This window comes from Ixodes scapularis, unplaced genomic scaffold (genome assembly GCF_016920785.2).
Source record: "Ixodes scapularis isolate PalLabHiFi unplaced genomic scaffold, ASM1692078v2 PGA_scaffold3__209_contigs__length_174095766, whole genome shotgun sequence".
Classification (NCBI taxonomy): Eukaryota; Metazoa; Arthropoda; class Arachnida; order Ixodida; family Ixodidae; genus Ixodes; species Ixodes scapularis.
This window is the reverse complement of record NW_024609868.1, coordinates 79283290-79297574: the sequence shown is the minus strand read 5'-3', so window position 1 is coordinate 79297574 and position 14285 is coordinate 79283290. Positions and strand designations below refer to the sequence as shown.

The 14285-nt window shown below is 46.2% G+C and overlaps 1 protein-coding gene across 2 annotated transcripts in view; it reads left to right on the top strand.

Moving 5' to 3' along the window:
* LOC8050669 overlaps positions 1 to 14285 on the top strand; it is a 51307-nt gene that overhangs the window by 19702 nt on the left and 17320 nt on the right. For both annotated transcript variants that reach the window (XM_029994088.4, XM_040221318.3), the window contains 2 exons: positions 8793 to 8933; positions 11773 to 11884. In XM_029994088.4, the coding sequence (XP_029849948.2) occupies positions 8793 to 8933; positions 11773 to 11884 (253 nt within the window). The remainder of the gene's footprint in view (positions 1 to 8792; positions 8934 to 11772; positions 11885 to 14285) is intronic.

Genomic DNA, 14285 nt, shown 5'->3' with positions numbered 1-14285 from the left:
AGCGGCACCTGTTTGCGGAAAGAGATTTCACTTTCGAGAAGGCTTTCGAGCTCGCAACCAGAGTCGAAAGCGCTTCAAAACAGCGACAGAATATCAAGCATAAGACTGACCTTCCCCTAGTTCACAAGACATCGAAGGGGAAAGTTGAAAACTCCGGCCGATCGTCCACTCGACCTTGTTTTCGATGTGAAGGCCAGCACAGGTCCTTTGACTTGCAGATTCCGCAACGAGGAGTGCCGTTACTGTCACAAACGTGGACACATCGAGAAAGCCTGCATCACGAAGAGAAAGCAAGGTAAAAGTGCAAGCCACAAAAGCAGTCAGCACAACGTGGACTTCACTCCCACAGCAGTCGACCGGCAGCGGAAGGAACATGGAGATTTTTATCATGAGCTCAACACAGTGACACCGCACAGACCATGTCCGAAATTCCTTGTGACATTGAAGATTGAAGGCCAATCACTAGAATTTGAAGTGGATTCCGGTGCCTCGTGTACCCTGATCAGCGAGGAAACGTACCGCAAGGTGTGGCCCCATAACCCTCCTCAGCTCCATGAGGACAACCTGCAGTTGCGTACCTGGACTGGAGAATTCCTGCAACTTCTCAGTTCAGCGCAAGTGTCCGTTTGCTTCAAGACCAAAGACTTCTTGCTGCCACTACTCGTCATGAAAGAGGCTGGATGCAACCTTCTTGGCAGAGATTGGTTTCAAGCGCTTCGGATTCGCATCTGTGGCATAAACCAAATGCAGCCAACTTCAGCAGCTGTCATGACACTGGAGATACAGGAGGTCCTCGCACGCCACCCGGATGTCTTTAAAGGGTAACTGCAAAGAAAAAAAAGTTTTTTTTAAACAGCCTAATTGGGACAAGCATGTCACAAAACAAATGTTCCGCGAAAAAAATGATTTTTTTTATCAATATTTACGCCACAGGACGTAATTTAGTAGAGTTAGAACCTCTCCACATTTGAAACTCCCGCTCTTTCGACCCCCGCGGAAAAGGAGTACGCCCCGCCCCTCACTCTCCTTGCGTTGCGCAGTTGAACGACGCAGCGTCTCGACGTCCGGCAAGATCTGGCAACTACGCCATGCCGGGGTTTTTGGTTTGACGCGGTTTGCGAGCACATGTAGCGAAGACGTGACCGGGAGAAGTGCCCCTGTGATGTTCCCGGAAGACGGAAAGTATCGTTCGTAATCGGCGTGCGTGCTTTGAAAGTGAAGGGAGTCACAGAATCCACGAGTGCGCAACCACAAGCCAAGGTTCACGACAGCGCTGCGTTGGTTTCGGCGATCTCGTTCCGTTTGGTGCCACACGGCGATACGACAGAGCTGAAACGTTCGTGGTGTGTGTAATCCGGTGCTATGTGTGTTATGTGGGGTTGACGTACAACGAATCCAGTCCCGTCGTCGTCAGCTGATCCAGTAAAACTGGCCCGGGAGGACGCAGCGAGCGTTTTTAAAAGTAAATCTTCCTTCGTTCTGTTTCAAAATGTGGAAGATTCCGGACGCATACCGTGAGTAAAAAGCTGCGGGCGTTTTCAAATAAATTACGTCGTTTTAATTGAACAATGGACTCCGAATTGTTGTCCTAAATCTGCCGTTTTTATGCTTCGTGTTGTTGGACTGCATTTGCACAGCGACGTGTTGCGCTCGTCGTGCGGTGTGAATAAATTTGGGCAAGATTTCGTACCTGTCTACAGATGCATGAACTGAGACCACTTTTTACGTAGTGAACATGGTGCTTTTTATTTTGTGTGTCTTGTTGTGGACGTTAGGTGCGCCCGGTGCGAATCTTGATGGCCTCCGGAGCAATATGACGAGAACGTAACTGGACACGTTTGTCGCTACGCGAATGCCCGATTGCCTCCAGCCAGATAGCATTCCTTTCGGGGCGACATGGCTGCTGGAAGGCTCACTGTCGGGATCACGCATCTGACATCTCCGAAAAGTCAGCATTTGCACGCGCAAACAAGCAAAACAAACACAAAAAAAAAAAAAAAAGCACGCTAAGCAAGCGAAGAGGAAAACGAAAAAACCGCGCTATGAAAGCCAAAACCCCGCGTCGCTTCCTATCACTAACACCTGCGACAGCTGCTAAACACACACTACTTCACTTCAACAAGTCTCACTCAAGCACCTGGGTCAGCACGAAACACTGATCACTTCGCCGAAACGATTAGTCGAGGTAGGCAAGACAGGCGGGATCAGAGACTTCGGCGGCCATGAAAGAATGGCGAAGCTTTTGTTTGTTATGGTATGAATCGAAACGGCAGTGCCCGTCTTGTAAACCTTTTGTAAAGAATAATAACTCTCATCACATGGGTTATTCTTTAAACGTAAAAATATGCCGCTCAAAAGGAAATTGCAACAAATAACAAAGGTTTAACAACCAAGATCTAAGCTGTCAATCAAACTCTTAGCCAATGAGAGCCGATTGGGATTAACGTCACGGAATCCCAACTTCGTGGCGCGCGATTTAGAACGGGCGAAATAGCCGCAAACTAAAATCAGTCTCGTGCAATAAATATTGCTGTAAAAATTTTTTTTTCTCGCGGAAAAATTGTTTTTTGACATGCTTGTCCCAATTAGGCTGTTTAAAAAAAATCTTTTTTTTTCTTTGCAGTTACCCTTTAAAGGGACAATGAAGGCAATTTCGAACACCTTTTTGACGATCTAACTGGGTTCCAGGCACGTCTCAGGCCACGTTGCCCAAATTTCAGCCGAAACCGGCGCTTGTGTGCCGCGCAAATCAATTAAAGAGTCGCAGTAATAATCGTACCGGAATCGACTGGGGTGACGCCCCGAGAGTTGCGGGAGAAGCCAGGAGAAGCGGAGCTCACGTGACCGATGCGAGGCCAAGAAGCGCAACGTCACAAGAGACGCCTCAGCGATTGGTCAAAACGAGAGACGCGCCCTCGGTCACGTTTTGGTTCTCGGTTTTTGGGAAAACTGTTCTAATTTCCGCTTGAATAACCATGAAAAGTATAAATTGGACCGGAAAGGATTACTAAACCGTAAATAAAGCAGCATAATTGTTTTTTTCTTTGCTACGCTGGACGCGAAACGGCCAACGAGCAACTATGGGCACTTCGGCAAGGGGGCCGCTCGTTACCGGCTGGGCGGTCTCCCTCGGGTGATGGCGGAGGCCGCCACACACATACTCCCGTTCCGTTTGTGTTGGGTTACTGAACGGAAGCTCGAACTCGCTCGCGACAGCGGCATTGCCGTCCATGTTGACAGATTCGACGAAACGACCGCGCCACAGCGCCGCTACAACCCACCGCGGTAACCAGAATCTCGTTCCCTAAATACTTCCGATACCGACTATTCACACTTGACGTCACTCCCTACGTCACCTCCGTTTTCGGAGGCCCAGAAACGAGAATGGAGATTGTTCAATTTCGGTTTGTTTACTTCTTTCGTAGGCACAGAAATACGCGTCACAAATGGCTGCAAAAAATAGGGCAGCATGCTATGTTCCCAAGAAGCATAAAAATACCATTTAAAAAAATTAAATAAAATCGTCTTCATTGTCCCTTTAAAGAAGACATCGACGGTTACATGGGCCCTTTGGTTCACCTGGAACTAGAAGATGGAGCAGCACCCAAGTTTTTCAAGGCTCGTTCTGTGCCCTTGGCCCTGCAAGGACCAATGGAAGAAGAACTGATAGTTTGCAACATTAGGGCATTCTGGAATTGACAGAACATCAGTGCGCCTTACCATCCCACCAGAAACGGACAGGCGGAAAGAATGGTCCTCAAGACGAAGCAGGCGTTCGCAAAAAGTCACAACGAAACAGCTACATTCTTGTGCAGACTGGCAAGGTTCTTGCTAAAACAGCACACCAACTATCTGTACAACTGGAAAAACACCAGCGGCGCTCATGTTCGGCCGCAAACTTTGTACAGCGCTCACACGCCTACAGTCCCGCGTGCCGAAAGAGCCGGCATCGGAATGCCGCAGAGAGAAATCACCTAGAGACGTTACAGTAGGACAATCCGTCTTTGTCCGCAACTTCGTTGGAAACCCTACTTGTATTAAAGGAACCATTATGAAGAGACTGGGACACCGCTCGTGGCTGGTGAAGTGCGAGAAGGGAACGGTTCGTCAACACCTGGATCAGATTAAACTCGACATCGCGCAATTCCAGCAAGGAACCGGTGACAAGCCATGTTTTGGCTCCATATGTTCTACAGACGGACTTCCCAGCATCGCCAGAATCCAATCGACCTCCAGTGCCCGAGTCCCAAGATGGAGCTGGCGCGCAATCTGACCCGTGCGACACGGTACCTGCCGACCAGCGGGAGTGCGAGTCAGCGCCAGTTTCCACTGCGGTGCCAAGACCCCAGCGCGAACGGCGTCCCCCGGACTGCTATGGTGACTCAATCTGAGGAGGAAGGGATGTTGTGTATAATATGAGCAACATTCCGCCGCTTTGTGGAACTCCCTGCGGCGCCACTCGGGCGCTTACGTAATGCAACGTCCCGCCGCCACGGCATCCGGAGATCGCGGGTTACCCGAGCCACCCGTGACGCAAGCAGGCTGGGCCGTACAAATATTGTGGGAATAAAAGCAGTTCATACTCAGCCACCGATGGTAGTAGACTCCCTCTGTATACGGGCCGAGACGCCCAACTTAGCAAAGGGCAGCTTTTCATTCTGGATCCTCAAAAAGGTTTTTCTATGCAATTGAAAGTTCTTCAGAGCCCTCAAGGTCTTTTCCCAAAGTCTCTCAAAACCCTGTAACATGCGTAATTATGATTCACTGATTGACTGACCAGTCTTGTTGGAGCCAAATCTTTTGTAAAGACCTGTATGCTGTATTGTGATATGCTGCCATAGAACGATTTGGTTAGTGCAACTAGCTAGCTAGGCTTTCTTATGCGCACCACAAGACCATAATGAAACCAAGTTGGTGGAGTGTTTGTACACATTGAAACTAATAGGGCTCATAATCAGCCTCTTTATACTATTGTCAACTGACCCGAATGCAAAAGGAAAGACAGAGGAATGAGAGGAGGACGGATGACATCGGACTCCGGAATAGTTTCCAGATGGCAGATGTAGAGCAGTGGAGAGACACTGTGCGGGTGATTTTGTTTAACTGGTTATAATTTCCTACTTATGTGTATGTTAATTTGAGAGTTAATAATGAGAATAATAAACTACAGTAATCCCTCGTTATAGCGAAATCGCTTTTTTCAAATTGTCTTCATCAAAGTTCAACGTTGTGCCAACTGAAATGCACGCATATTGAAACGAATTATTCGAAGTGTATCGGCGACCGACTACGCTCATTACGAAGGCCGCGGCGCCAACAGCATGCAAGCCCACACGGAGGAGCACGGGAGACCCTTGCATTCCCTCCCCCTTCTCCACCGAGGCAAACAGCAAACTGGGAAAACGGAGTAAATGGCTGACAGAGGGCAGAGTGCGCAGAGCTGGCAGAGCGGCGCTTCCGATGCCGACGCAAGACGCGGGCAGGGAGCAGCATCAACATTCCGACGCTACTTGCAGCACCTGCGGCCGACGCTGCCCGTCTCCTGTCGGAATCATGTCAAGGGAGCGACGGAGCCCAAAAGAAATTATTCGTTTGAGAGCCCCCGACACGCGAGCCTGCGGCGTGCTACACGCGCACGTGTGTTGTATGGGAGATTAGGATTGTTTACCGAAAGTCGCTTGAGGTTGAGAAAAGTGGCCGGCCCAAATTCGAAATTGCCAAAGAATTTGACATTCCGGCATTGGCTGTTTGACACTGTCCACCATTTTGCAGAATAAGCAAGGCATATTAGACGGGTTCAAGAATTTCATGCGAGAGAAAGCGCGCCCCGCGACCCGAAGATGGAAAATCGCCAACTGCTTCGTGCACGTCGGATTTTTTCTCGTGAGCATGCTTGCCAAGCCGGCGCACGATTTTCATAGCTGCAATGATCTCTACAGGAGTGTGTTAAAACATATTGGCAAAGCCACTGAGGATAACTTTGATTTGTTTACGCTTTTGATGCGAACGTTCCCGTTGTTGCCCCTGCCACAGATGCTGCAATCGTAGGCCTTGCGTGCGGCCAAGGTAAACACACAGCGACCTCTGAGAGGCACTTCAGGAAACGCCGACAACTGCGGAGACGCGAAACATCCTATGGCTGCTTCGAAACAAAGTGGAGTGCAGTGGCGGTGACAGTGTTCTTGCGATGCCTGGAGCACAGGATGTCAACCAATTGGAAAAACCTGGAATTCTTAAGGATTTTGAATAGTCTGGAAAAACTCGGGGAATTTCTGCATCTATCAAAAAATATTTTTTAAAGTTTTTTTTTTTTTTTTAGTTTTAAAAGTGTTACAGATTTAAAAGTGCCACAGATTTAAAAGTGCCGCAGATGGACTCTCAGTCCAAAATTCTTCAGATATCACTGGAATGGGCCAAACGTAAACATGGTATTTCTTCGTGAGATCAAGCAAGAACTCTGCGATTCCATCGACGGCCGACAGATTCTTGAAGTTGGAGGCTGTGGCCTTCATGTTGTGAACGGTGTGTTCAAAACTGGACATGCGACAACAGGGTTGCAACTCGTAGAATATCTCTGGGCTATGTACAATTCGTTCAAATGCGTACCCACCTGACGCATGCATTACCGAGAGCAACATCTACCCTTTGAAGTTTTGTGATGTGCGGTGGCTTGAAAACGTGCGTGTAATTTGGAGGGCCCTTGAGGTTCTGCTGTACCCAAAGGTGTACGTTGAGTTATGTCGAAACGAGAACATGCGACCGACTAGCGCCAGTTACGGCGTGGTTGAAACAGCCATCCATGATCCTCTGCTGCCTGCAAAGCTAACCTTCATGCTTAGTGTTGCGGAGGAACTGCAGCCGTTCCTGGCTCAGTTCCACAGTGATTCGCTGATGTTTCCATTTCTCGGAACAGCGTTGGAAAATCTTCTGCGATCGTTAAAGAGTAAAATAGTAAAGAAAGAAGTGATGATGGCCGCGGACAGTCCGCTGAAGTTGATAAAGGTGGACATGGACCAACCAGCAAACGTTCTTGCAAAACCCAAGATTGACTTTGGCTTTGCGACGAGGAATGCACTCCGAAAGGCCCTGAAACTGTCAGATTTGACTATCCTCGCATTCAGAAGGGACTGCGCCATTTTCCTGAAAAACAGAACATCAGTGGATGATTGGGGCGGAAGCAGATCATGCTTTGCGGTCGTACAAGCATGTGTGCTCTTTAGCCTCTACACAGGCAGCACTGAAAAGTTCTGACAGAAGCACGCAGCGGCTTGACGCCTTTTGGGCAGGCGTCTGTGGCTTAAACAAGGACTTATTCCCTTTTGCCAAGATGATTCTCTCTCTTTCGCAGGGAAATGTGTCTGTTGAGTGGGGATTTTCCATCAACAAGGACTTTCTTGTCAAAGATAAGAAAGAGCAATCTCTGGTCGCGCAGTGAATCGTCTACGACGCCGTGTCGTCGGCTGGAGGAGTTGTCAGTGTGCAGCTGACCAAGAGGATGCTTCAAAAGGTGCATGGGGCAAACGCGCAGTGGAAGGAAGAGCTGGACAGGATGAGAAAAGGAAGAGCCGACACATTGAGGAATCGACAGGAAAAAAAAATGTGCCGCTGCCGCTTTGAAGGAGCTTGAGCTCATAAAACAGAAAGTCGATCTTGGCTGATGCCAAGATGGAGGTGTCCCTCATTCAAACCAAAATAAACTCTTTAAAGCAGTGAAATACTGGAGAACGGTGCTCGAGCTGAGAACGTGGCAGTACGGTTTTACTTTTTTTTAATATTTTATTCGCTGTGAATTTTACTAACCACTCCGTTCTGTTTTCTTTTTTAATCGAATAAAAGTTACTCGTTACCTTATAAACTGTATTATGTCTTTTTTTTTTTATTTTAGAACATGCTTGTTAGAGAGTGACAGCATCTGGCAACATGGTGTCAGCCCATCTTGACCTAAAACAAAGTTCTGTGTCACTCAGGGAATTTTGCAGAAGGACTCAGGAAAAACCTGGAAAACTCTGGGAATTTGAAAATGTCAGCTTGGTAGACACCCTGGGAGCAGTACGAGCAGAACTGATGCCCGGATGAAATTATCGGCAAACTCCACTCAATTATTTCTTTACTCGGTAAAGCTGCCATGGAATGGTCATAACCAAAGTTAGTTTGATTAAATATATGATCCCAGTGTTCCTCGGTGTTCCCGTTCACCTTCAAGGCTGCTGGCACTGTTTTATTGGATCTGTTGCTTTTATCAAACTGCCGATCATATCGAATGTTTCTGCCATCCCATGTACTTCGTTATAATGAAGGATTGCTGTATAAGAAAACCTAACAACTTATCGACTACGATACTACAAGCCTTTAGTCCACATTCTTCCGGTGCACCGGAACCCAGTGTCACGATACTATCTTCTTCGTCTAACATGGCCACCATGACCTGCGTGTGTCTGTCTACAGGATAAAATTTTAACTGCCTTTCCTATTTAAATTTAATTAGTTGTCTTTAACTCCGTAGGCACGTAAATGCCACTAAAACATAATGAATCTAAACAAAGAGTAAGGATCCATGAAAGCTGGGACAAGACCCACAATTCCCATTGTATAAAAGAAAGCAATTGCAATGCAAATATGGACAAACTTAACAATTAAGTGCAATAAAAATAAAATGGTGTCGCATCTTTTTTGAAATTGTAACCTGTTTGCATTGGCTCTTGTAATGACTTATTCTCTGATGTATGAAGAGATATTCTCTGGGTGTCTGGCACCTTCATCACAGCACAGCTGCATGGTATGTCCCTTTTCAGGGCATCTGAGGAAACTTCTCGTGAAGCATGTTCCAGTCAACTACAACAGTGATATCCAAGAAAAACAGCACCTGGTGAGGCTGCTACAGACCATGTTCCTGCACAACGAGCAGCTGCTCGACGAATATGCCGACTCTGACCGTGAGTCGACATCAATTTGTTCTCTCTCCTAAAAACATGTTGTGCTCTGCTTCAGGTGCAGTCCTTTGCCTGGTTACGCAGTATTTTCTTGTCGATTATTCGTCTGATACTGGGAAACTGGTGAAAAGGTTATTATAGTTTGGCAAGCAAAGAGAGGGGGTTGCGTGTTTAACGATGTCTAAACAGTGGGGGTTTGCAAATGGTGCCTTCAACACATCTCTAACTGGTGCTCCACCTTTTCTGAAGTGCTGGGCGTTGCATTCTTGAGGCGTTTTGCATTCTTTGCCGTCTTAGTCTCGCTTTCGCATTGCCACAGCTACCAAAAGTTGCCACGTGACAATTAAGAATGTTTATTTTTCTGGAATCTGGCAACTTGTATGGGCCTTATTAATGACAGGTTGCAAATCTCCAGTTGTAGTATGCCTTCTAAAAAAAAGAATTAAAAAGTTGGGGAATTTTTGTTAATGAAGCAGCTAATTGCTTCTTTATGCTCACGTCCTTACGTCCGCCGCTGTCGATAAAGTTATTCTGTAGGAATAACTCCTTGATCTTCAGTGTACTTTTAGTATATTTTTCGTCTTAGAAAGAAAAACGCCTGTTACACGGTATTCTGGCCACTTCTGGCCGTCGTGACGGAGAGCCGAGAACACTTCTGGTTCGGGTATTGTTTGCATGCTTTTAAAGGGCAACATCACCACTATGTTTTGTGTGTTCAGCAATTCAATCGTTCTTTTGTTGTGTTTTCTACTTCCACTGGCTTCTTGAAGTGCTGTAATGTTTCTCAATTGACTGGGAAACTGCTGTGGCAGATCTCCGCAAAATGAAAGATGCAGCGAGCCACGGCCGTTAAGCGGGGACAGTCTTTGTCACGCGTCCGTGACACATTCGACTCTTCCGGAAAGCAAAGAAACTTGATTGAACGAATCGGACTTGAGTTCTTATGCAAATAAAGGATTGATTGAAATAGTCATTAATATTTGCCCACACATAGCATTGTATTTTAGCCTGAGCCCGGGTTTTCATTAAACACAGACCACTGACACAGACCAATTTCGTACTGCGTAAAATATTCTATAATTAGAATAATAGTGTTTATAATCTTTTTATTATTATTATTTGGCTTTAGAGCAGAAGCCTTACTGACGTTTATTTTCGGGTGCGTGCGAGCTTGTAAATGGGCGATTTATGTGAGTGTCCCTAACGAACTCCAGCAAAAACCCACGGACAAACTGAAAAAACAAAAAGACTTAAATTTTTATAGTTTGTATCAAAGAAGGACTTAAAATCTTTTCACATGGAACCGAATCCCAGGATCGGTTCCACAGCACGCTTACAAACGTCAATTTCAAAGTTCGAGAGCCAGATTTTTCTTTTTGGCATGCAATAAAGCATCTGTCTGTGACATGATTAAAGCAAGACGTGAAACAGCATGAAACCATTGGCACCATCTTTTCGATAATAATACTTGCCCACGCCATCAAACACAACAGCGCTCGTGTGTGTCTGCCCAAACATAACAGTTTGAACAAATGGGATACGTCCCCAGCAGTGTCGCGCGATCGTAGCGAGTCAGACGTGAAACTAGTTTTCTTACCTTATTGCCTGGGATCTGACATCTAAAGTAGCCTTTTGACATCCGCATCCGCATCTGCAACTGTATCCACGTGAATATCATTCACGGGATTGCCGTGGTAGGTCGACGTTGTCACAATCGTAATATCTCCACTCATCAAAAACACAACGCGTTTATGCCGCGACGGCTTTGTCCCAATTCCGATATCTCTACTCGTCGTCGAAAACGCACCACTCACTTTTTCTGGAGCACGATCAAGCAAGAGCTTTCACACCCTCCTTTAATTGTACGTCCAACGTGTGCAGTGTAGTTTCGCTTTGGCCAGCTCGAACACTAATGATGACGATGCGCAGTTGGTAAAGCCATGTTGCGCTCGCAAACGCTCTCTTGTGCACGAAAAACACGAAACAATTACGCGTGTCGGCTGATTTGTGGGTGTCTAATTTCGTTGAATGTCACACGTGTACACAAGTTTCCACTGCGGCATTGGGTAAGGCCACATGATTTTCGCCACAAAGGCCAAATAAAACTAGACGCGGTGCTTTTTCTTAGTGCCTTATGGTCCAGAAACACACGTCGATCTATCTTGCATCCAGTTCTCAACATACCTTTCTAGATTTTCTGCCTAGAAAGATTTAAGAGACGCATTGCTCATTCTTGCTCATTGAAACATACACAAGAAGCTGGTCAAACGTAAGTTATCTCGGCCACAGGAAGTTCCGCCATTGCTTGTTTATGTAATGTTTTTGTAATGTAATGTTTTATTTGCTCAGGAGAGCCGCGGCACCGCAGAAAGGCAAAAGCCCGTACCAAGGTGGCCCGCGGTGCCATGTCTAGTGATGGTTTATGTTTACCTTGGAATGCAATGTATGATGTATATGAAGAATGCTGCAAATTGATATAGGCCCCGCCTTGTGACACAACTTAGGTGCCTTTGCCGTCCGGGTTCACTTGTATTTCCATCCTTTTCCAATGCCAATTCAATTTTGGAACGGGAGCTGTCCAAATGCATTTTATGTGCTGCATCACATGTCGGTCCTGACTCTGATGATAATGGAGGAACAAATCTGGAAATGGGGAGGGCCATAGCCTCTCGTGTTCTGCCGTAGTTAGCACCAGTTTGGAAAAAAAGAAGGTTCTTGAATATTCACATACATATATCTGGGGTGGCTGTTGAAGGTTGCCTGTGTTCCTTGTTGGTCCATGTAGGTTGAACGCTGGAGTTTAAGCGAGTGCTCTTTTTCCTTAATTACTCGTTTTCTGCAGTGTTGCAGGTCCTCTGTCGGATCCAGAAAAATTTGTCGCCCAAATGCATGTTGTACAGAGACGTGGACTGCTGCCTCCGTACAATACTAGCACCTGCCTACAGGGAGTGCAGGCAAGTGTAGAAAAAACTGATCAACTTGCCCTTCCTTGGCTCCAGGTGATGCCTGTGAATGCAAGGTGCACATGACACACAGTATGGTGCTTCTCTATTTGTACTTATCTATGCAGCCTATGTTGCACAAGCTGAAATGAGGTGGCATACTTATGTTCGAGAAAAGGTCAATTCCATTGAGGACTGAAATATCGCATGTACCTGGTGTGAAAAATCGGCAAAAAAAATGTATAGAAACTGCAAGCAGGGCAGATACAGCTGAGAGACAACAGGAGCAAACTCGTTGACAAACAGAGAAGAATTAACATTTTGTCCATTTAAGTGTTCAATTCGACAGGTAAAACATGTTCCTTGGCCACTACTTTGTCCCGTGCTATGTTAGTGCAATGCCTCACCAAGTGCTACATTGAGATTGATTTTCATTAGAAATCCGGTCCAAATGTTATATCTCCCTGCCACTCCGCATTGAGTTATATGTAGGGTGACTAGACGTCTCGTCTTGGCTGGGACAGTCCCGTTTCTGAGGTCCGCTTGTGCCGTCCCGTCTTTTTTCCCAATAAAATATCATGTCCCGTTTTTGCAGAAGTGCATGCTTTCAAAATTGGTACAAAGCGAGGTGAAGCAAACCGAAACTGGGCCTACTCGTTACAAGTATATTTTACAAAAAAATAACTGTAGGTACTTTAAAATATTTACCCAGAGAGTAAAATTTAGAACTGCTCTTGCCCACAAACAGATTCCAAATGGGTGCATGGAACTGAGCTGTGAGTGTGACTGTTCTAGGGCTTAGTGCAATATGGGTAAGGTTTTAAAATAGGACCAGTTATTTCATTAAATTTGTTCTCCCAATGTCAATCTTTAATCCCCCCTCCCCCCCCTCAGGCTGGGATGTCCCGTTTTCTACCTTGAAAAATGTGGTCACCCTGGTTATATGGAACCCAAAGTTTATGATATTTGCCTTCACGATCAGGAGTCAATATAACTGTTACCTAGAGCTTTCAAATAGCTTATTTAGGTCTTTCGAAAATGGACAGACCAAAGAGTGTTTTCTTCCCTTTGGAAGTGGGTTAGGTCTAAATTTTTGTATCTGACTTCTACAAACTTGCAACACGCTCGCAATAATTAAAGCTTGGATATTTCAGGGTTCTGGTTACTTCTAACAAATTTCAAAATATAGGTTGTCCTGCTATGTTTTTAATGTATTTATGAGCCGGTTAATTTGAACAACATTTTTGTGTAGTTCAGATTTTGTCTTCGTGGCCCCATTGAGCACGCTTCTTTCCGAGCACCAGTGCGCTGTGGGGGATCAACACTCCTTTGCAGTGCACCGGTGCTCTCCAAGGTCGTTTTCTGCGGTGCACCAGTGCTCCGTAAGAAGCGCACTGAACATGGCTAATGCAGGGGACTCATGAGCAATGAAAACGGGCGCTGTGCAGCAGTTTTAATAGTAACTTGCGCAGACGCTATGACATGCCTGCATGGCGTTGATCCACGTCACAGCATCCGCGAAAGTTGCCATGGTTACTGTCGCACAATGCCCATTTTCATCGCTCGTGTCTACTGCTTCAAGGGTCACTGACAGGGTATTTATACTCACTGAGGTTTTTAGTTGTACATGACTTTTAAGAGTCCAACTACCCAGAACAGAATTCATGGCTCGAAATTCGGTTTCTTTCTGCCCGAAAACCGCCGATAGAGAACTGGCCGGTTTGAGTTGCGTTCACTTCCTTCTCCATGGTCACGGGCCGTTTTCTAAGGTTTAGACACAACCACCAAATTCAAAAAAGTCGTGGGTAATTGAAGACACACACTCAGTATTAAAAATAGAAAAAAATATTAAACCCATTTTTTGTGGCTTCGAAAAAGCTGCAAACACGTTATTGAGAAAAAAAAGTAGCACGGAAAACCGGAAGCATTCTGTGTGTTCACTGCGTAATTCTCAGCATGGTGTCACATCGCGTATCATGGGACTCGCGAGCTGGATGGCGATGGCGGCGGACGACTTGCGTGGGACCTTTACCTCAAAACTGTCGTTCTCAGTACCGGCAAATCTGTCTTCCCTCAAAAGATTAATTGGACCGATCAAAACGATTAAGATTCATTCCGTACGACACGTCCGACCACCAAGTTGATTTGCACAAAGACGTTGCCGAGCCGTCGCCCCTTCTCCTGGCTGAAGACATCGCTCGTCTTGCGAACACGAATTCGTAAGAGCTCGAAGAATGCGCAAACGTCAAGCGCGAAGTGCGTACTTTAAGTTGAATAGGCCAGCATATGATTTCTTTACTAGATGCGAATGTGGCCAATGTGTGGTGCTGCCTGACTTCAAGCCTAGGGAGTGCCTTTGCTGCAGGGAAATTGGCAGCAAACTTTCCGACCTTCAATCGACAAGCTGCATTAC